At 57.6% G+C, this 22,536-nt stretch overlaps 1 protein-coding gene across 1 annotated transcript in view; it reads left to right on the top strand.

The window, feature by feature from the left end:
• Positions 1-18,081, top strand: part of NHEJ1 (non-homologous end joining factor 1) — a 41,348-nt gene extending 23,267 nt beyond the window's left edge. The window contains exons 6-8 of the mRNA XM_084209171.1: positions 17,184-17,301; positions 17,543-17,646; positions 17,943-18,081. Of these exons, the coding sequence (XP_084065297.1) occupies positions 17,184-17,301; positions 17,543-17,646; positions 17,943-18,023 (303 nt within the window). The 3' untranslated portion in view covers positions 18,024-18,081. The remainder of the gene's footprint in view (positions 1-17,183; positions 17,302-17,542; positions 17,647-17,942) is intronic.
• Positions 18,082-22,536: the final 4,455 nt, after the last annotated feature.

Raw genomic sequence — 22,536 nt, 5'->3', positions numbered from 1 at the left:
TGGGACACTGGTGGTTACCCATGGTTAGAAATTAACTTTGTGTTGGATGGCTCCCAGGCTGTGGGATGGGAAGGGAAGGCTGCTCTGGGCAGTGTGCCTCCTGCCTGGACAGCCCTGGAGCCAGGCTGCAGGCAGGCAAGGAGATGCCCACTGCTCTGGCCCAGGCACGCAGAGCTGGTGGGCACAACTGAAGCCAGAGTGATGAAGCAAACAAGCTGGGATGGATACTGTGGATGAACCTGTGCTGTGGGTGATGATGCTTTGGCATTCATTCTGACCTGTCTGGACTTGGGCACTTCGATGAGTGTCTGTAGCCACTGCACTCATCATCGTGGGGCTGCAGCACACTGGGCACTAGGACTGGTCTACATGGGAGGGGACAGGGACCCCAGGTGGGAGGGAAGGCAGCAGGGTTTGCTTGCAGGGCAGGAGAAGGTATGTGCTCACAGCAGGACTGTCACCTTCCCCCTGCAGTTTTGGCAGAAATGGAAGCTGTATCTGGTATCACAGGGACTTCCAGGCTGAGGCAGTCTCTGGCCTGGCTCTGTGCCTCTGAGGGTGGGAGGAGGCAGTGAAGCCCACAGACCCTGTTTCACTTTCCTTCTCCAGCTGCAGTATCTTTCTAGTCCCAGGTCCCCTTTCTCCTGTCCTTAGTGTCCCCTGTCCAACTCCATGAACATCCCCAAGCTCTACTATGTGTAGGGCCAGGGCTTTCATGACAGCTTTTCAGGTGTGCATCTACAGCAACCTCGTCTTCTGCTCAGGTCAAGTGCCCACAGCTGGGACCGTGTCACTCTTGGAGTCTCAGAGCACCCACTGAGGAGGAAGAGGGGAAGAGGCAGGGGTGATGAGGACACCCCTCCTGCAGTGGGTCTCCAGGCATCTGGCTCCGCTCACTCCTGGCCAGCTCTCTAATAGCTCCCCAGCTTTCCTTTCTAATGAGGCTCTAATTGGAAGCCGGTTGTGCTTCCCTTCCCTTCCTCTCAGAGCTCTCCAGTCCCAGTGCTGCAGGGTGATTAAGCTGAGGTTTTGGGTTTTTTTAATATGGCAGAATTATTTTGGAAGGGCCAGGATCGTTACATGACGGGCTTCTTGAAAAACCCCAGGCTTCGCCTTTCAGACGAGGCCTTTTCAAGTGGTTTTGCACAGTACACGTCTCTGGGCAGCGACCGTCTCGAACAGTTACTGTTAATTATAGATGCCTCTTTCCCGCTCGCCCATTACTCAAAGGATTTTTGTGTGTTTTAACAGTGTTTTACATCAGCCTGAATAAGACTCTATTCAGTATTTCCAAGGGCTGGAACTTGGGCATCCCCTGCTGTATGTGTTGTGCTCTCCTCCCTGCATCCCTGGGGCCAGGGATCAGGCAGCCAGCATGGGCACAAGCCTTCCTCCCACTGCCCAGCCAGTGCATAGGCTGCTCTGGATGCAGGAGCTGTGCCTGCTGCATGCACACTCCCTTGGCACCCTTCTCCTGGCTGTGGATGCCATCTCACGAATCCACCCTCCATCGTCCTTACACGCTGAGCTCCACTGCCCATTGGTGCAGGCTCAGCCAGACCATGTGCTCTTTGCCCAAGGATTCAGAGTCAGCAACAGCCTCAGGCACAGTGGTCCCATCCTGATCTCCTTGGATGTGCAAGGTCATCTTCTCCTTGCTGAGTTCCTGGCCAGTGTTCCCCTTTACACAGCCAGTGCATTAACACAGCAGCTGGGGCTGTTCCCCAAGTCCTCCTTCATTGCCCAGCTATTCAACAACAACATATTGCCCAGCTATTCAACAACAACTAATATTTTTGACAGTGCTCTTACCTCCCATACCATCCCATTTGTACCCTCTGCCTGCAAAAGCCACCATTTTTTCCAGCTTGCCTCTTGTGTTACACCTTAGGTGTGGGCTGTGAGAACAGCTTGCATCTTCTCCCATGACAGCCAAGCTGGTTTAGGCATCCTTCTTGTGGAAACATCTCGTCTTAAGTATTTTCCCATTCCCACTGCAAACCCCAGATGCTCAGCTGGTCATGCTGGTTCCTTTGGAGAGCTCTGGTGGGCTTGAGAGGCGTGATGTGCCTTCTCTCCAGCTGCAGGCTACTGGTGCTTCTGCTCCTGAAGCAAGGTGAAGAACCAAGTTCTGGGTCTCCCTTGAGAGATGGGAACCCCCCCAGGCTGTGCTGAGCGCTTCACAGAGCGGGCACAGACTTCTGGGCAGAGCCACCTGCCCAAACGCTGGGCAGCTAGGCTTGGCAGTGGGTGGCCCTGCCACGCTTGGGCAGTGCAGAAGTCTAGAAGGGTTGAAAGATAAGGAGCAGCACCAGGACTGTTCTGCTGACCAATTTCACAAGGCCAGAGGTGACAAGAGCTTCCCCTGTGTCCTCTGTGAGCTGCTGGCTTCTCCCCCAAGAAACCGTAAGTTGGAGGGAAAAAGTGGAACCTCATGCCCACCATCCATCCTCCTAGAGGCTTGAGTGGGGACTGGGGACAGTGGGGGGGCACAGTGGCATTGTTCAGGGAGAGCCCCATTAAGGGAAGGATGCACCTTGTTTGGGCACCTCTGCAGCCCTTACCTCCTCCACCTCAGCATACAGGGCACTGTGGTCAGGCCCATTTATAAAGCTGGTAAATATATTGGCAGAGTTTGTGTCCCCTCCAAAGGTCAATATTTGTGCAGAGTTTAATTTTAACTTAACAAGCAGTTGTTTGCAGAGGCTGCCCTGTTTGTATGTGTGTGTGTGTGTGCTTCCCCACTGGTGGATGCCCGTGGGGAGCAGTGTGAGTGCTCGGCTGTGTGCACTGACTCACTGGGGTGCACAGGGGGTCGGTGACACTTCCCGCTCCCGGAGATGCTCTGGAGGCAAGGGCAGCACTGTGTGGTGCAGGAGATAAGGTCCAGGGTCTGTGGCCGAGTCTATAAATGCAACCCACAAACCTCTCCGGGAGGTGACAGTGGGCAACATGTGCCCTGCGAGGCTTCCAGGGAACAGCAGCCAGTGGGGACAGTGGCTTTCCCAGCCTGTTCTGACCGGTGCCCAGGGCTTGCTACAGTCAGCCCTGCAACCGCACAGCCCCCAGACTTGCCCCTTCTGAACCCGTGTGGCTTTTGTGGCTCTCATCCCCGTTCTGGCAACATGGGTCTCCCAGCTGAGCACATTGTTCAGGCCGGTTCCAGGGCTCTTCCAGTATCACTGCCCATGGGGTTTTATACCCCCTGTGCACCCTCCCGCCCCACCAGGTAAGGCAAACCTGCATCCCACATGCACCTGCAACACCTCCCCGAGGCTGGTGGCTCCTCTTTGGGAGGTCTAGAGCTGAAGTGCCCCTGCACTGGCAGGGAAGAGGGGAGAGGTTCTGGCCTGGTCTGTGCCCAGACACCCAAGGCTTTGGTTTCTGCTATACCCAAGGCTCCTCTAGCTGAAACCCCAGGCTGTGCTTTCCCCAGAGGCAGGTACCCTGTCTGGGCTTGGGGACAGGCTGTGACACTCATTCACTCCATAGCATCTCATCCCTTGGAAGAGAGGCCGGGATCTCTCAGTGCCTGCAGTGCATCCTGGCCTCTTGGGGCAGGATAGGTCAACAAGTTGGATCCAGTACCTCCCCCCAGCCCATCTTGCTCACAGTACACAATGTGTTGTCTGTGGGAAAATGGGAGAATAACAGTGGGAACAGCTCTGGCTTGCAGGAGTTTTTCCAGCAGCCTAGAGGCAGGAAGGAGGGGTGCAGCTGGGGGAAAGACAGCGAGGACAGAGCCCACCATCCCCGCAGTGTGGCTGCTGAGGCTCCGTGTTTTGCAGCCTGCCTTGTGGGCGCTGAGGTTTGGTTTCCTTCTCTCTACTCTTTTCCTCTTCCTCGCCAGGCCCCGGGGCTGCTGACTGACCTCAAAGGGAAAAGCAGGCTCCGAGGGACAGCAGCAGGGATGGGCAGGGGTAAACACGGGGCTGGGGCCGGCAGGCAGTGGGTGATGGAGGTGAAGTCATGCCGTGACGTCAGGCCTGTGGCTTTGGGGACAGCCGTGGTTAGGCTGCTCAAGGAGGGGCGGCTGTTTTCCTGCAGCTCTGCCGCTTGCTCCTGGTGCCCGTCTAACTTATAAACTTTAATGGCCAGTTTAAAAGGTTCCTGCCATGGGCACCTTGTTGCCAGATTTAGGTTTTTAATTTGGAAACTTTCCCCTCTGTGGTCAGGGGAGGAAGGACTTGGGTCCGCTCAGGGCCAGTCATCGGGACACGCGGGTGCCAAAGAGACAGTCCAAAAGGACCGTGCTGCCGTCACTGGTGTCGGGACAGGGTTGGCCACGCACGGGGCAGACAGGCTGGAGGAGCCCCCTGGTCCCCTCCCGCTGCCCACATATTGGTGGAATAAATTTAGCTCCTCCTCCGCCGCTGGCTGGGGGAGCACCGTCAGCTGCCACCTGCTCCTGATCAGCACAGTCCTCCCCTCAGCCCCAGGGCTGAGCACAGCTCTGGGCTGTGTGGGCAGCATTCTCATCCTGCAGCCCTCGGGAGACACCGGGGGCCCACAGACCTCAGCTCACAGGGGCGAGCGTTGGGCTACATCCAGGTTTGCTTCTTCAGGTGCCAGCAGAGCTGGGGTTAGACACAGAGCTGGGGTCAGACAGAGCTGGGGTTAGGTACGGAGATGGGATTGTGCACAGAGTCATGCCTGGATGTACTGCTTGGCAGGAGGATAGGATGCAGGACCAGCACTACGGGAGAACTGAGGGCATGGCACTGCTGCTCTTCCTTGAAGCCCTTCAGCAGCCCCTGCGAGGTGTGGGTTAGCAGAATCACATTTCCCTACTGCAAACTCGGCTCTCTTCTTCCTGCAAAGACTCAAGAAACCCTTGCAATGCCCAGGAGTTGTTGGGTGCTGGGACATGGAGTGAGACCTAACCCTTGCATTCAACAAGGAAACCGGCCTGTAAGCTTGATGGGAGCCTCCCCAGAGTCTTTCTACCCAGCCCTGGTGAGAGCAGGGACATCTTAACCCCCCTAGCTGCTGCCACTGGGGTTACTAACAGTGGGGTTCCAAGGAGTGACCATGGCTTGGCTGGGGCTCTCCTTGTCACTGGTGTGGCGGAGGCTTGTCCATGTGTTCGTGCTGTACAGACTGGTTGTCTGAGAGCACTGCATGAGGGCTGGTCCCTCCAGTGTGTGCTGATGTGTCCATGCTGTGATGGGCTGGATCAGAGCCCACCCTGGAGCATCTTAGCTACTAGGAGGGTCCACGACTTTGCTGGGGGTCTGGGGATCTGAGTAGCAGACAAGATGGCTGGCTGGGCGAAAGTCTGCACCCCAGGGGTTGAACTTCCCCAGGGTGGGCACCCAGAGCACTATAAATAGCACATGAAGCCAAAGGAGCAGAGGAGTGGCCCTGGTTTACCAGCACTTTCATACCATGGCTTTCAAGTGGTTCCTCTGCCTCTTCCCCATGAGCCAGTGGCACATCTGGGCTTCCAGTGCTGTGCCACATGCTCTGCAGCCGCTGGAGCTGGTGCCACGTGCCAGCCCTGGAGCAGCCCTGCCTTTGCCAGCCCTGTAATTGATTCCTGCTCTCCTGCATGGGAGGAGGCTGCAGATGTGTACCCTGGTAGGAGGCGGTGGGCTGTGGGCACCAACTGTGGGAGCCAGCATGGGCAGAGTGAGGAGCAGCCCAGTCCTCGCCTTGGCTCTGATGTCGACTTGGAGAACTGCCTTTTGAGCGTCCAGGTGTTTGAAGAGGTTCTCTGCCAACCTCAGTTCCTGGAGACAGGGCATTTGAGAGAACCTGTTACCCACTTTGGGGCTGCTGGAGGAGTTGGGGTACTATTTGAGATGATGGCAGCTGATGGCAGTGCAGGGTGGGTCTGTAGACGTCCCTTGTTATTCCCCTGAGCCTGCAGAAGGACCTGGCCATGGTGATGGCAGGGGTTTAAGTTGAGGAGGATTTTGTAGCCTGGCACCATATAGGAGACAATATATTTGAGCATGTTATTGTGAATAAGGTTGGAGATGGATCAGTTTTTAGACTGGAGGGTGACGGTGTTCCAGGAGAGAGGGACTGGAAACAGATGAGATTTTACATGAGCACAGGGCAGCTGGAATCAGACATCCTTGCTACCTTGTTTTCCAGTGCTGCTGCTGACAGGTAGTGCTCAATGGAAGAAAACTCCTAGAAAAATAGAGATGAAAATGGTGAGGCTTTTAAAAAACACTGTATTTAGCCAAAGGGCATGGTTTTGCTGTCTGGAGATGGCAAGGGGTGGTTGAACCCTTCTGAGCAAGGCAAGCGTGAATGGAGAGAGTGAGGTGATGAGTGGGCAGGGGGCTGGAAAAAGAAGCAGTTGTCAGAGCTGAGAAGATCTTTGCTCCTCATTGCCCGAGGGGAAGTGGTGAAGCTCCGAGCATCTCTCCCAAAACAGGCTGGGATCCCTGCCCTTGGAAGTGAGAAACTTGGGCTGCAGTGGCTGAACCTGGCAGGACAGAGATGGAAGAGGCTGCAGCAGCAAGGGGAAATCTGCTTGCCCAGGCGGAGTGGCACAGCATGGGGCAGGGTTGGGGCCACAGCTCCCAGCTCCCCCAGCCCTCTGTGCCCCCCCCAGGTAGCACCACAGGGACCCTGTCCCTCTCTCCAAGGCCTGAAAGGGCGAAGGTGCCTTGACAGAGTGTTTTATTCGCAGCAGGTGCCTGAAATCCAACCGTGGTGGCGCAGGAATCCCTCCCCTCACCTGCAGATGAACCCAGCTTGAGAGACATGGCTGTGCAGGGTCAGGCCCTGCCGCTGTTGGGATTGCCCCTGCCATAAGCAGAGCGTGTCCCTGGCAGCCTGACGGGCTGGTCCTGCCGCGGGAGACAGGCGCGTAATGCCTGATTTCACAGCACTGGCATGCTCTGTTTGCTTGTGGCAATGATCTCGCCTGCCCTGTCCAACTCCAGCCCTTGGCCAGACCCCAAGATGCAGCTCTGTCAGCTGGGATTAGGTACAAGATTTGGGCAAAAACGTCTTTGCTCTTGGCTGGAGCAATGGCAGAGGGGAAAGGTCAGCCTGCCATCTCTGGAGATGGAGCTCCTGCCCTGCCGCCAGCATTCCCCAAAACTGCCTTCAGCTCTGGCAGCCAGCACTGGGGCTTTGCAAGCCCCACACAAAAGAGGAGGAGGAAGGCAGAGATTCCCCCATCTCTCTGATGCTGAGGTTGACCATGAGATGGGCATAGGTCCCTGGGCTGTCTGAAACAAACCAAGGGAGTACTTGTAAAGGAGAGAGGAACAGGAGTGGTCCATGCAGAAAGAGTCTCCCATTTGCTGTGTGCTCCCAGAGTGCTCCTTGCTGTGTCCAGCTTGTTCCAGCAAAGCCTTGTCTGGGAGCAGGAGCTGTGGAGCAGCAGCAGCCCCCTGCCCTCGATGCTTCCAAGAACAGGACTGGGGGTGGTTTGGCAGCAGATAAGCAGTGATGCCCTGTGGGATGGCTGGCAGCAGAGAAGGATCTGTGGCACCCTGGCAAACTCTAGCCTTGGACTTACAGGAGCACTCTATCTGTGTCTCCCTATTGCGTAGTGCCGAGCCCAAGCAGCGGTTTCTTATCACCTGATGGCGAGGTGCACAGCCCTGAGCAGCCCTCCGTGTCCCTGCAATCTTGCCCTCTCTCAAAGTGCTGCTTCCTGCTTGTCTTGCTGGACCCCGGCTTTGTTGGCGGAGCTTGCTTAGCTTTGACAAAGTTTATAGTCCTGGAATGCAGAATGGCTGCTGGCCTCCCTCCAGCCTAAACATCCCCACCCCAGCGTGCGACAGGCGCTGATAAGGGGGAGTGCCACAGCGGGCAGGTATCTCGTGCCCAGCCCGCGACCTTTCAGCCACACGGCCTTGAAGGTTGTCATGGTTGTCATTAGTCTCACGCGCGCGCGCGTGTGTGTGTGTGTGTGCACGCGAGCTTCTCCCATCCCCAAGAAATGTTCTCCACATCCCTGGTTTTCTCTCCAGGCCAAACCCACATGCACGTTGCCCGAAACCAACTCCGAACAGACTCCTTTGATGAGCAGGGCTTAAATATATATTTGGCATTCCAGCGGCAGCGTGCCGAGCGTGGCCAAGGGTGTGAAAGTGTTTGCTTGACAAACTCCGGGGGCTCTCGCCTCTCTGCTGGCTCTGGGGATTTGCAGGAGAGAAATATCAAGGAATTTTTCACCTCTCTGTTTTGTTTTGTGTTTTTATTTTGTTTTCCTTCTGCGAGTGCATTTTTAGCTCTGGTGAAAAGTACCTGATTGACAGTCATAGAGACTGAGTCCCCTCTCTTTGCCGACACAGGGACAGCAGGAGCAAACACGGGAGAGGGAACAGCCCTGAGAGCCTTGCACTGAATGTGGGGGCTCCCATCTCCTTTCCACTGTCCCTGTCCCCTCCAGGACTCTTGTGCTGTCAGGGACCGATTGGGTACCAGCAGGATGGAGATGCCCCCCATCCTAGGAGTCCCAGGCTGTGGTCTTCTCAGAGCTGGCTCTTTTGCAAAGACCCTCTCCCTGCTGAGGGCAGTGGGATCCAGTCACCACTCAGCTGGCCTCAGAGAGCCCCAGCACCACATTGTGGGGACACCCGTGCCCATTGCTCCACCGAGGATGTCCCAGCCAGTGTCCCCCTGTGCCGTGGCACCAGCCTGGGGTACGTGCTGCTCTCCAGGCGCCTTTGGGTTTGCAGAGGGTCTTGTCACCTTGTGCCTGTGGGTGGGGAGATGGAGCAAGTGGAGCAGAAGAGTGTCTCCATGGGCAAGTTGCAGATGGACAGGCTGTTTGCTTGCAGCCTCCTAAAATAATGCGTGGGACATGTGGGGGGCACGAAGTCAAAACCGTGAGCTTCACTTGTCACTCAGCTCCTTCTGAGCTGTGGCCTGTGAAGAGGCAGGAAAGGCAGCTGCATCACCAATTTCCGTGTCACACAGGATCCGTGGAGGGGCTGGGATGTGCAGAGGAGACCAATGTGCAGAGCTGGAACCATGGGCTTGGATGTGAGCTCAGACATGTATCCTGCATGGGGAGGAGGAAGAAGGCAAATCTTCCTCATTAGTCCAGCCACTGAATCCCGCACCCATGGAAGATGGGGAGAGAAGCCCTGGGCAGTGGATTTGGTTTCAGGGCCCATGTCTGCAATGTCTGCCAGAGTAGACTGAGAACCTGGCTGACTCCTGGGGAGGGGGCTGAGGGGGCTGCATCTGTGTGTTCCCAGCTGTCCCCAGTGTAATCCTTTATGAAAGAGAACCCTCTGCCCTGCTGCATCCCCACTGTCAGGTCACAGTGCTGCCTGACCCTAAATTACCTGCCACTCCCAGCCTGATGGATCACCATGGAAAAAGGGGTGCTGCCCCCAGACCAGCAGAGAGAAAGGGTCTGGGGTCTGTGGGACAGAGGTCCAGACTCTGGAGGCTGCAGAGCAGGGATGTTGTTAGGATGTTGGTAGTCCATGGGGAGAGGCTTGGTGCCCAGGGATTGCAGGGCAGAAGTTGGTACTACTTTGCAGAGGGATTGGGCTGCCGTGAATTACAGCTGCTGAGAAGGGGATATGGAGGGATTGTGGAGCAGGGTTTGGGATCCTGGGGGGCCATGAGTTTAGGGGGCAAGCTGTGTCCCTGGGGAAAGGGCAGGCTTGGCTTGGGCTCCTCGAGGTTTCCTTCCTGGCCCACTGAAGAATCGCTGGCTTGTCTGAAGGATCATTGACCTGTGGATTTCCTGGGCAGCAAGTCCCTTTCATGTGGCTGCTTGCAAACTCTCATGACATCACCACGGGCTGCTCCTCCTGGAGACAAACCCAGTGCTTTTTAGGGTTTTGCTTCCCCCCCCCCCCCCCCCCACCCCACCCCAGCCTGTGTGTTTTGGCCAGGGGGGACCCGGCGAATCACATCCAAGAGCAGCCACTCTGGCAGGGAGATGGTGCACAGGGCTGGGGGGCAGGGAGAGGGCAGAGTGTCCCCCCCCTATTGAATAAACATGGGCTGGCCAGGGATGGAGGGGGCTTTTCCAGCCTGGACCACACCCCGGGGGGCTATTTTTGCTATGAATGAAAGGGCTGTGTGCTCACAGGGCAGGCTGGCCTCCTGCCGCCGCTACTGTGCATGGAGAGCTCTCCTGACACTCAATCCTGGTGCCTGGCTGGGGACCAACATCTGCACTGAGCACAGCTGGGCACTGCCCGTGGGACACCTGGGTACATAGAACAGCTGGGCACTGCCTGGGGGGACACCTGGGCACCTGGTACCAACTGGGCACAGCCAGGGGTGACACCAGCAGCCTGCCATGCCTGGGAAACACGGTCTGTCACAGGGCGAAAGGGAGTGATGGTGACTCAGTGGCTGTGCCAGCAGCAGTGCCAGGGCTGCTGGGGCATGTTGGACCCAACCCTAGTGGGTCCATGTCCCTGGGGACCTGCCCGAGGCAGCTCAGCAGTAAGCCCTACTGCCCCCCTGCCCCACACAGAAATGCTTCCTGCTGCAGTTTCGGGTCACAATGGGACAGCATTCCCAGGGACTGCCCCGATGGCTGCACCTGTGCTTGGGAGGAACTGCAAAGCCACAAGGGTGGAGCAGCTGCCTCCTGCTCAGCCTTGGTCCTAAACACACCCAGATTCTCCCTAAAAGCCCCTAATCCCACCTGGCTCAGCACCAGCTTCCTCTCTGGGCCCTGTTAGCTCAGCTAATCCCTTGTGTACCAGGTTTAGGGATGTACTGGGTGTAGTATTTCCATGGTTGCTCCCCTGTCATCCCCAGATTTTGTTTCTCAAGGAGTGTGAGGGCTGCTTTGCCAATTCCCAGCTCTGACCCACACTCCTGCTGCCTCTGCCAGCCTCAGTGCCCCACAGGTCCCAGGGGACCCATGAGTGCTTGTGCCCCTGAATGAGTGGCCTGTCCTCACTGGGTGGAGCCGAGGTGCTGGATCCCACCCATCACTGTTCCTTATCACCACACAGCATCCTTGTGATTCACCAGGTGTGGCTCCCTTTCCATCATCCCACTTTGCAGGAAGTTTCCTGGCCAGCCCCCCGTGAGCTCTGTGCAATAATAACAAGCTGGGATGAGCTGGCTGGCCTTCCTGAGCAACCCTACAATAACAGAGCAGTGCAGTGTGTCCAGCTTTCCTGGGCAGACAATAATAAACCCGCATGAGCTGGCACACTTTGCGGAGGAACCCTACAATAATAAGCCTGGATGATGTGTCCATATTCACCCAGTCAGCCTAAAATAACAAGGCAGTGTGAGCCACCCAACTTCCTCACAGATAAGTGGGGTCTCTGAGCTGTCACTCTGGGAGAGGAGGCATGCTGGCCACCAGGTCTCCATGTCTTCTGCTCTTGACCGTGGAGAAGGCAGTCTGCATCAGTGATGGGTCAGGCTGGTGGAGGTGAAGGCTATAGGTACTATCAGCCCGTGACTCTGCCTTCCTGGAGGCAAATCCTCACTTAGTCCTGGCATGCTGGGACCTGCTACACTTCAGGGCATTCTCCTTGTCCACCTCCCTTGCCAAACTGGCACCCAGTGCCAGCTTCCCCAAAGGCTCTCCTGCTGTTACCTCACGGGCTGCTGGACAGGGGGACAAATGCCCATGGTCAAGCTGGAGCTGGGAGTGCCACCGGCAGCTGCCACCAGACCCTGCACGGCAAGGCCCAGCATCTTCCAGCATTGCCCAGGTGGGGAGGCAATGCTAGTGCTGGGCACAACTCTTTTTCAGGGAGTTTCTTGGCACTTGGGCAGGGGGAGGGCTTGGATGCCCATGGATTTGCTTGGAAGCATGGCAGGAGGGCCTCTTTCCAAATGGGCTGGGGTAGGGACTGCCCACTGGGGCTGGAACCACTCACCTCCATCAGGGTCTCTGCCAAGCCCCAGGCTGCTCCTGGTGGGTTGGGCCTCGCATGACTGGGGAGGAGATGCTGCAGCCTCCTGCCCTACCTCTGCTCTGCCGCTGACCCTCCTTTCCCTGGGATTTTTCCCTGTGGGGCTGCAGCAGTGAGTGGGCAGGGCAGATGCAGAAGCCCCGCGGCATCCCTCCCTCCATGGGGGAGCCAGCATCCGCCCCGGCGTGGCGGCGGCACAATGCAGAGCCCTCCGCTCCGTGTCCGCGAGAAAGGCTGTAACCCAAGCCACGAAAACAGCACAAGGGGAAAAGAAAAGGGTATTGAGCGGCGGAGCTGCTGCGGTCGCCGGGCAGCATAGACTGCTGGTTGTTAAGCGAGTGCCTCGCTTGCAAAGGCTGCCTTGATGAAGTGTGAGACAGCACTTACGGAGGGACGCGGGCAGGCATTCTCGCTCCATCTTCCGCTCACAGTGCCGCTCTTTATGTGCCTGACATTTGCTCGCTGGAAAGGCCCCTGAAGTCAGGGGGAAAGGAAAACATTGCAGGCAGCAGGGCCAGAACGGTGCTAGGAGGAGTGCCGTGCCGTGCCGTGCCGGGCTGGGCTGGGCTGGGCCGGGCTGGGATGCTCCTCTGTCCCGGCCTCACCACCCGCTCTTCCCCGGGGTGACCCCTTCACCTCTCAGCAGCTCTCCGGCTGCCTTCCCCTGCCGGCACCGCCGCTTCCTGCCAGGTGTGCTCAGCCTGGCTGCCTGCCTGTGCAGCCCTGGCCATCCTGCCCGTGCCTGCTCCAAGGGCGGGCTGGCAGCACCGCCAGCTCTGCTAGCTGCTGCTGCTGCTGCTGCTGCTGCTGCTGCTTGTCCCCTGGGGGGACGACGGGGGGATGGAGACAATGGCAGAGTGAGCTCAGAGCTGGTCCTTTAGCCACCTGCTTCTGGGGTATGCAGTGTCCCAGCGACTGCTGCAGGCTTGGGGGGTAGCAAGTAGATCTAAGGGCTGGAGGAGCTGGGAAAGGGCATCAGTGGTCAGTGTAGGGCACCTTGGGGTGCTGGGGGGTGGCTTTATACCCAGGGAGAGGGTCAGTGCCCCTTAAGGAAGTTGGGGCAGGAGACTGGGCTGATGTGGCCTGCTTCATCCCAGGGAATAAGCACCCCCTTTCCCTACCCTTGATAGCAGCTGGAAGGGGACAGTTGTTCAACCCTTTCCATCTATTTTCTTGCAGACAGATCCTCTGCTGCTGGCAGAGGATGGGTGAGCATCTATCTGGATTCCAGAGGGGGCCTCTCCCTAGCCTGACTGACATTGGCATAACCATGGGCAGAGATGCCCAGCACAGATCCAGCAAGCCATCCCAGTCCCATTCCCAGGAGCATGCACAAAGCTTGTGGCAGGGTAGAATGCCAAGGGCAGCCTGCGAATGCACCAGCCACGAAGCCCTTCCCCTGCCCACCATCAACTGCCACAGCAGCACCGGACTTCATCCATGCCAGTGTGGCAGTGGCCATGCCAGAGAGCCAGTCTGCCATTCCTGGTCTGTCACTCCACCACGCCGCTTCCATGGAGCCCACTGGTGGGGGCAGCCTGGGGAAGCCATCCTCCCCCTTGGCACACACCCCTTGGCTCCAGCCCCGGCAGGAATTATTAAGTGTGCCCCTGTGGAGCATGTGCTGAGGCTGGCCACGGGAATGTGGGCAGATCTGACATACAAGCCACAGCAGCCAGGCTATAATTTCCAAACAGGCCCCATTCGCTCTGTTTTCCAGTTAAAAATATATTAAAAAATAGGAATGTGGGATTTGTAGTGAAGAATGTTGGTAACCGCTTCGAATGTCTGGTGTGATAATGAAAGGGTCAGTCCCCAGCTTTGAGCATGACCGATTTAGACTCTGGTGCTTGGCAGTGCTGCGGGGGCCCAGCATGATCCAGCCTGCCTGCAAACCCATCCTGGGCCAGGGAAAGGTGAGGCTTCTGTGCTGGTGGCTTGGTGCTGTGCTGGGTGATGTGCCCCTTCTGCTCATTTTGTCAAGAGACCATCCAAATTGCTGTCCCTTTTGGCCCCTTGAGATGGGAGTCTAGGCAGGGGGTGGGGAAATGCAGAATGCCTTGGAAATAGGTTTTGTACCCTGCTGCATCTCTGCACTGGGGTGCAGCCCCATAGCAGAGCCCACTGGGTTGGGGGTCACTGAGCGGGGCTGCAGCCCAGCTGCCCCTGAGCTGCCCCTCCACACCGTGGGCTTGCTCTCAGTGTGATGCCAGGCACCTGCCCCCCTTTGGTGGGCTCGCCTCTCCCCCCCTCCCCGCCCCAAGTCGCAGTTCAGGGTGTGCTGCGGAGTCTCCCGTGCCGCTGCTGCAGCCTTGAGTCCCTCCAGATACTGGGGCAGCCCACTTGGCCTTGTGGCCAGGTAGTCATAACAGGCCAGACAAGCCATGCCAGCTCCCGAGGCATCGCTCCCTGGTGCCTGGGGAGTCGTGTGGAGCAGCCCAGCCAGCACTCCCCCAGCTGCCAGCTCTCTGCCTCTGTGGCTCCCCGGACCTCAGACATCATGTTTATCCTGGAGATGGGTAATCAGGGAAAAACAAATCACCAGAGGCCAGGGCTGATGTTGCAGTGGGGACAAGCTGTCTGCAGCAGGGTTCAGCTTCGGAATGGAGCAGTGGGGCAAGGAGGAAGGGGAAAATCAGCTGTAGCCAGGGCTTGTCCCCCCACCCAGCCCTTTAGGGGACACTTCGTTGTCCCTCTCAGCCTTCGGGGCCATCAGGTGGCCGGTGGCTGGCACAGCATGCTCTGCTCCCTGCTGAGTCATAGCTCTGCAGGGAAACGCTTCCAGCTCTGGTTATAACCCATTTCCCTGCGGGGCTGTGAAGCGCAGCCTCCCAGTCCCGCCGCGGGCCAGCTCCGGCCACCCCATGGCCCTGAGCCCGCGGGCTCCCGCCGCCGGGAAGGGCAGTGGCAGGAAGTGGCTGCTGACTCCCAAATTCCACCCTGGGCTTGCTGGAGCTGAGCCCTTCCCACAGGCGTGGGCAGCAGGTGCCCTGCACCTGCAGACCCCTGTGCCACCCCAGATGCCCAGTCCTCCTGGTGGCACTGGGCACTCTGCTTCCAGTGCCTCCCCAAGGTGCCACACCAGTGGGTGTGTGTGTGTGTGTGTGCAGCTCTTGGGGACACTGGGTGGCTGCAAGGATGGTTTGCCCCATCCCCAGGGATATCTGGGCAGCTCAGCTGGGCCTGAGCACTGAATGAGCAGCTGCCCTGCCCAGATCCTTGCTTGAATGCTGTGAAGTGGAGCAGCCTGAGCAGCCCTGGGGCTTGGGGCACATCCCAGGTGCCATCCTGGGTGGGTTGGAGCAGAGGGGATTGGGCAGCACCCTGCACCTGGATGCATATCCTGCCCCATGATCCTGATATTCCCCAGAGGCCCATTGGTGGCAGGGAGAGGGGACGAGCACCCAGGGCAATGGCACTCAGAGCTGGCTGGCTCTGCAGGGGACTCTCCTGCCCTCCTGGGGCACTGACCCACGCAATGCTATCTAGTACACTTTGCTCACTTCACTGCCATTTCTGACTTTCCTGGGAGCTGCTGTTTGCTTTTCTCTGAATTATGACTCCAGCTTGTGCCTTTGATCTGGGCTGTGTTGGCCACCCGTGACCAGGCCCTCTTCTGCCTTTGAAGTGCAGTCACCTTCCCAGCCTTGGATGCTGCTTTTGCAGCCTTGGGTGCAGCTCTGGCTCTGGGGTGAGACATGCAGGGAAAGAGCATCCCTGGGGTGCCTGAGGTGCTCAGCATCCCTCCTCCTCTCTGGGACCTTGTGATGAACCAGCACAGCTAACACCTCAGAGGCTGGGCACTGAGGCATTTAGAGGTGTGCTTGCCCAGTACCAGACAGGCCCAGGGATGCTGGTGGGATGCTGGTGGGATACTGGTGGGATGCTGGCAGCAGAGCATCGCTCCCTCCGGTGGCAGTGGGCAGGGACAGAGGAGGTGACCTGTATAGCAGCTGGTCAAAAAGCAGATGCCAGTGCATTTCCTACTGTCAAAGGGCCTTTCATGCCTATGACTCCAGCAGAAGAGATGAGACCTGCATGGAAAGTGTCTGTCTGGGCAGCAGCCAACCCATCCTGGCATCAGCCCTATCCTGTCACCCTGTCTGGCAGGGAGCAATGAGGAGGGCTCAGCCTACCTATTCTGCCACTGGGAAGCTGGGGTCAGGCTTTGGACTCTGGCCTTGAGTGGGTCTGAGCGTCCCCATCCCCTCCCCACTTTCCTGGCCCAGAGAGGATCCTACCTTATCTGTTACACTTTGTTCTCCTGCTGTCGGGGTGTGGAGCAGGGCAGAGATTAGTGTGTTCGGACCTTTGACACACACACACGCACACACAGAGCCACACAATCAGCCATGCGTGCACCCACAGACATGCTCATGTGCACACTGCTGCACACACAGTCCCTGTGCACGTCATCATGGCACACTCACCTGCACTTGTAGGCCCATGCTGTGCCCCACACCGCCCCCCCCAGCACCCCCTCCAGGGCACATACCTGTTTCCCTTTCCCTGTGCATGTTTGTTTGAGCACTGTGAGCTATGTTATGTTCCCAGTGGAGTGTGGCACTTCCCCAGCCTGCCAAGATCTCTCATGTGCATCAGCACAGCCCAGCAGGAAAGGTGGCATCCTGCTGGTAAGGAGTGCAGGCAGGAGGAGGGGGGCTTCCCGTGTCAAGTCTGGAGGGAATAAAAGTGTGTGCAGGGAGGCAGGAGCTGTTTTGGCAGACTGGAAGCAAACCTGGGCATCCCTCGTCTCACTGTCACATCATTTTCACTTTCTGTGGGGCCACCAGAGATGCCTTGTGCTGGAGGCTGGGTGACAGGCAGGGGCTACCTGTTCCTACCTCCTATTAGGTCATGTCCCTGCCCAAGGCTTGCTGTCCATACTCACAAGCTGCAGCCCATGCTGCTCCAGGCAGGGAAGCCACAGCCCTTCCAGAGCGATCTTATCTCCAGCATTGCATGGATGACCCAAAAGCCTCTCCAGTCTGCCTCTCAATGGGAAGGCAGCCCACTTACCAGAGCAGGTGTATGGAGGTGTGCACGTGTGTGTGTGTGTGTCTGTATGTCTCTGTGTGTGTGTGTGTGTCTGTATGTCTGTGTGTGTGTGTGTGTGTCTGTATGTCCGCGTGTGTGTGTGTGTGCACAGCTGGGAGCAGCCACATCCCACCCAGTGCCAGAGCTGCCTGTTCCCACAAACTCTGCTGCACTCCTGGGGTGAAGCAGATGTAGCCTGACAGGCAGAGGGGGGCACAGCCCCGTCGCTGCCCCACAGCAGCACCCTGGCAGGGTGACCTGGCAGGTGATTTCCTGGCAGGGTGATGGTGCCTCTGCTTTCTCCCGCAGACCCTGCCCCGCATCTGCAGTGCGGGCGAAGGGCAGGCGTTTGCCTCTGCTCTACAGCAGCTCTACACTGCAGTGACACAGCAGGAGGTCAAGCAGGCTCAGAAACGGCATTGCTCTGGTGAGGAGCTCCTTGGCTGTGGCATGGGGAACATGTGATGCAGCTGTCCCCTTGACTGAGCCCCATATCCTGGGGTAAGGGAAGCGTGGCCCTGGGTGCAGCTCACCCCATGCAACAGTCTCCCCCTTGCTTTCCCCCCATGGGCTAGGCTCCCAATCCAAGCACAGTTCCTGGAGTGGGTTTGGGTAATGCCCCATGCTCCCTTATCTCAATCCCAAATTGCATCTTTTTCTGGTACCAGAGGATGATGTGGATACAGCACCCACTGCAGAGACCATAAAGCACCCCCATTCACCTGCGGCATCCCAGGAGGATGAAACAACATCTTCCAGCGAGAAAACCTCGGTGAGTGTGCTCTAGAGTGCAGCTCTAGAAAGTCTTTCTGTACCAAAGGCAGGATGGGGCCCACATCTCATTTCCCTCCTCTCTGTGCAAGCACTGTGCCCATCCAGGATGGGCTAGGAGTCTCAGCTTGATTCCTAGCCCATTCTACCCCATGCATCCTGAGCGTGTGATTGCACATGTGTATATATTTTGCACTCCCACAACACAGATGACAGGAATGTCACTGCTTGCACACTTGCACACATCCTGCATGACTCCTCAAGGTGGAACTGACACTGCCTCCTCTTTGTTTCCAGCCAGCCTCCTCCCCAGCTCAGAAGCCCCGGCTGCCTGCAGCCAAGGCCAAGCCAAAGAAGGCAAAAGGGCTCTTTAGCTGAAGGATTGCTGCCAACCCTGCTGAGGTCTCTGCTTCCCCAGCATCCAAGAGAGGCAGTGAAGAGAACCCACGCATCGACTGCTCTTCTCTGCATCTCCTCATGGACCCTGCCTAGGTCATGGTCCCCTCCCAAGATGTCTCCAGTTGGGCAGATGGAGCTCCTTTCTTCAACAGTGTTTCAGGAAACAGCTTTTCTAACTCTTCCCCGGTGCAGAGTTTGCCCAGGCTTCCTCTCATGGCAGAGCCAGTGCTGGACCTGGGAGTAGTGGGAGGGATGCTGCCAGTGGGTGTGAGACAGCTGGGGCTCTGGCAGAGCTGTGGGGTTTGGCTGCTCTTGAGTGAGTTTTCAATAAAGTGCTGTGTCTGGGTGAGATTCCCTCTTCTGCTCTGTCCCATCAGGCCTGTAGTATCTAGGAAGGGATGTAACCTTTGGTGCTGCTGGGTCCTCCTCAGGCCAGTCCTGATGTCCCAGGAGCTTGCAGTGACTCTGGACAGTGAGGTGACAGCAGCTCATTGCTGCAGCACACAGCTCTCAGCCATGCTGTGCCTCACCCTGAGCAGCAGTACATGTTTTGGGCTGTGCACCAGAGGATGCCCAGATCATGGGGACACAGCTGAGGGGCCGGAGCCCATGTCCTTGTCCCGTACCAGGATACACACCGTGTGCTGGTGCCTGCAGAAGCAGGCTGGCAAAGGCCCTGGGTAGGCTGAGGGACACCCTACATTTGCAGGCACCTCCACCATAGTTATTGGGCAGGTGATATGGTGTTAACCCTTGCTTTGGGCTCCAAGGAGCAGGAAACAACCAAAACACTAACACACAGAATGCTGCCAGACCTGGGAGCGGCCCTGGAGCAGGTTGCAGATGCTCCCTGGATACAAAACACCACTTCCATCCCTTCACACTCCATCCATCCATCCATCCATCCATCCATCCATCCATCCATCCATCCATCCATCCATCCATCCATCCATCCACTCCTGCTCTCCTCTTCCAGCCCCTGGGTCCACATGCTTCCTTCAGGACTGGGACCCCCTTCCTGTGCCCAGGCCAGGTCCGAAAACAGCAGGCAGAGAGCCGGGCAGCAGGCAGGCTGCGGGCAGTGGTGCTGCCGTCCTGGGACAGGGACCCATGCCCCCAGCTGCCCTGGTCCCTAGGGCTGGGCCAGCTGCAGTCATGCTGCCTGTTCTCCTGGCAGCAAGGGGGAAACAAAAACATCCGGAGCAGTCCCTGTGTCTGTGCAAGGGGAATGAAAGGGCCTTTGCTGGGCCACAGCCGGCCAGTCCCAGGGCGAGTGCAACCAGTGGCTTTTTATATTTCCTTTCTGAGGGAGCAGCATGCAGGGCAGGGTGGGTGGTGGGAAGGGAAAGCCATGGGATGGGGAGCTTGTGCTGACTGCTGTAGCTTACGTATCCTGTGTTTTCCCTTCTGCAAACATCTTATCTTGGCAGCTTTGAGTCTGCCTGCTGGGCACTTGCCCCCAGGGAGGGTCCTGCTGCTAGCTGAAGGGTTGGACCAGGGCAGCAAGAGCTTAGCAGCTTAACAGTTTCCTGTATCTTCTGTCACCCGGTTGTCCCTGGTGCAACCCCTGCTCCATCCGTATGGACTCCATCTCTGGTGCAGGAGCTGCTCTGTTGTGAGCCTCGTTCCTCAGCTCCGTGATGGCTCTGAGGTTGCCTGCCAGCACATTCAGGAGAAGTGTTTATCGCCCCAGTGAGGGCATCTGGCTTGTCTATCCCCTTTGGGTCTGAGGAGACATCACAGGGAGAAGCAGAGCTGAAACAATCCCAACCTGGCTGTGCCAGTGGCTGGTGGACTCTGTAGGGGAGGAGTGGGTGGTGCAGACCAGCACCTGCATCCCTGGGTCATTCCTGTGAATTACTCTGTCTCTGCTTCTCCCTGGCTACTCAGCTCAGGGGACAAAGTCCCAGGGATGCTGCAGAGATGTTGCTCATGAGCCCTGTCCTGCTGCAAAGTCTCTGTGGAGTGTCCAGCAGCACTAAAGACCCGCTGCAGGAACAGATCTTGTTCCATTCACCTCTCTCCCAAGGCAAGGGGAGGTGGGGATGTGGGAGCATGGATGGGGGTAAATAAAAGCAGGAGAATGAAGACAGTAGGAAAAAGAGCTTTGCCAATGTCCCCCAGGGAACCGCAGGCCCTCAGGGCTCCAGCATGGGGCCACTGGTTCCTCCCTGGCCCAGGTTGTTTCCAGCTCCTGGGAATGTCACTACACATTGTCCCATGCTGTCCTGCTGGGGTCTCCTTCACTGTCCCCACCCCCTCCTCCCTGGAGCCAGCTGGATTTGAGCTCCCGACACACATTAAAGGCCACAAGTTCGGCCTCGGCCTCCATAAATTTGATTCCATAAATATTAGTTTTCGCAGGGTTTAATGAAGCCGTTATGCTGGGCACGGCCCAGCACCCCGACCCGTGCCCTTAATAAGGGCTCTGTGGCCTCGATTAAAGGGACCTTTCAATCGCTGTCAAGTATTTTTAGAAAAGGAAAAGAAAAAAAAAGAGAGGGGGAGAGAGAGAGAGAGAGGGAGAGAGAGAGAAGAAGACGACCGAGGCAGCGAATAGGGAGAGGAAAATCCCAAACCCGTGCAGTGCAAAAATAGAGAAATAGCACCACCTAGACTGCCTGGCTCGGCTCCGCCGCCCGGTCACCCTGCGCAGCGCCCAGCTCCGGGCAGCCCTGGGAGCCCAGCAAGGGGCGCGCGGGATGCTGCACTGCTGCTGGGGCAGGGACAGCGGGACGCCGTGGTGGGGAGAGCCGAAGGGCGGAGGAAAGAGGCACTGGTGCCCTCTCGGAATGCAGGCAGGAGCAGTGCGTCCTGGCGTCCAGGCCAGAAGTGCCTGAGAGTGGCCGAGTGTGGAGGGAAATGCCATGTGAACAAACGTTTCATCTCTCCCACTGCAGCAGCAAGGGTCCCTTCCCATCAGTTGCTCAAACAGGAGCCCCCCTCCTCAGGCAAAGTTTCCCCCTTAAACACTGGTTATCCCAACCAGTGACAGTGTCCCAGACAGCTCAGCCTCCAGCTGCCTCCCCGTACACCCAGCCTGGCTACCCTGTTGTGCCTGGTGTCCCTGTCCCACTCGGCCCTTTGTGCCCGAAAGGCTTTGCCTGGCAGGAGAACTGGCTGACGTTGGGAATGCTGCACGGAGAGGTGATGGACTCTGCACCCAGCCACAGGGCACTGCCACTGCTTGCTGTGGCCAGAACCAATGCACAATGCCACAGCCCCTGCATGGGCAGGAGCTGCTGTCACCAGCAAAACCCAACTCCCTGTCTTCCAACCTGGGCCTCCATGGGACATGAATACTGTCACCAGCAAGGGCAGGGCTAGGCTGCTTACTGTGAGCCTGGAGCTGCTGGGAGGGGGACAGCAGCTTGTGACATGCACAGTGCATGCTGGCAGGCTGCAGAGGTTATTGGGAGGTCTGGGTTTGTGACATTGGCATTCATAGGGAACTTCTCCCTGGGGAAGAGCTGCAGCCTCCAGATGCAGTGCTATCCCAGATCATCCTGCTTCATAGTCTTGTGTTGTGCAAAGTGGGAAGCGAGGCTCCTTTGGCTGGGAGTGCAAACCACCCTGGAGGATCCTGTGAATCTAGTCCAGGGTCCATAGGGTCAGATTTTCCTGTGCTAGTGATGCACAGAGTTGTGTCCCTTCTGCATCCCTAAGAAGCCAAGGGCAAGGGTGGAGAATGGTGCTGTGGTGCATCCCCTCTGCTTTCTCTGCTGATGCCCTTAGGATGCTCCACTGGAAGGATCAGCCAAAGAAGCGTAGATGTGGGGTGGCCTGGGGCTGCTGGCCAGATACCCTCGCTCCATCATGTGCAGGGACAGTGGGACAGCTGTATCTCACCATCCTGCTCAGTGGCAGGTCTTCACAGAGGCCCTGGGCACTGCTTTTGGGTGTGCAGTATGAAAACCAGTACAAAACCCTGATGGACCATGGCTACTGAGTATGAAAACCTGATGGAGACACCTCTGGCCAGACGCACTTTACCTGCAGCTCCTGCAAAGGAAATGGCCTGCTGGAGGGATTAGATAGCAGCATCCCAAGTCTGTGGGTGATGCTGGCTCCCCAGCCTGCGTCCCTCTTGCCCAGGCTGCTTGGTCCTGCTGAGAGCAGCAAAGCCCTGCAGCCAGGGCTGGATGTCTGGCTGGGCTATTCCAGCCTGGCCACTGCGTATCCCTATGAATGAGCCGTGCCCTGCGCTCACAGAAGAGCTGGCGAGGGAACATCCCTGGGAGAGTTTGTGTGTGTGTGGGCATCCCAAGGCACTGCCTCACCTGGGAAGATCCTAGGGAACCGGAGGGTGCTCAAGTGGACCTATGCTGGATCCCTCCCCGGCACACAGCTGGGGGAGAACCGGGGGGGGGCCCTTCAAACCCTCGCTCCTGAAATCAGGGTGTTATATTTACTTTCCCCTTTTGGCAGCTAGAAGGGGAAGCCCATCCCAGCCCCTCATTGTTGTCTCAGCGAGTTAATCAGATGCCATAAT

Source organism: Fringilla coelebs (genome assembly GCF_963513975.1).
Source record: "Fringilla coelebs genome assembly, chromosome: 7".
Classification (NCBI taxonomy): domain Eukaryota; kingdom Metazoa; phylum Chordata; class Aves; order Passeriformes; family Fringillidae; genus Fringilla; species Fringilla coelebs.
The sequence above is the reverse complement of the archived record's forward strand: the minus strand, read 5'-3'. Positions and strand labels throughout refer to the sequence as shown.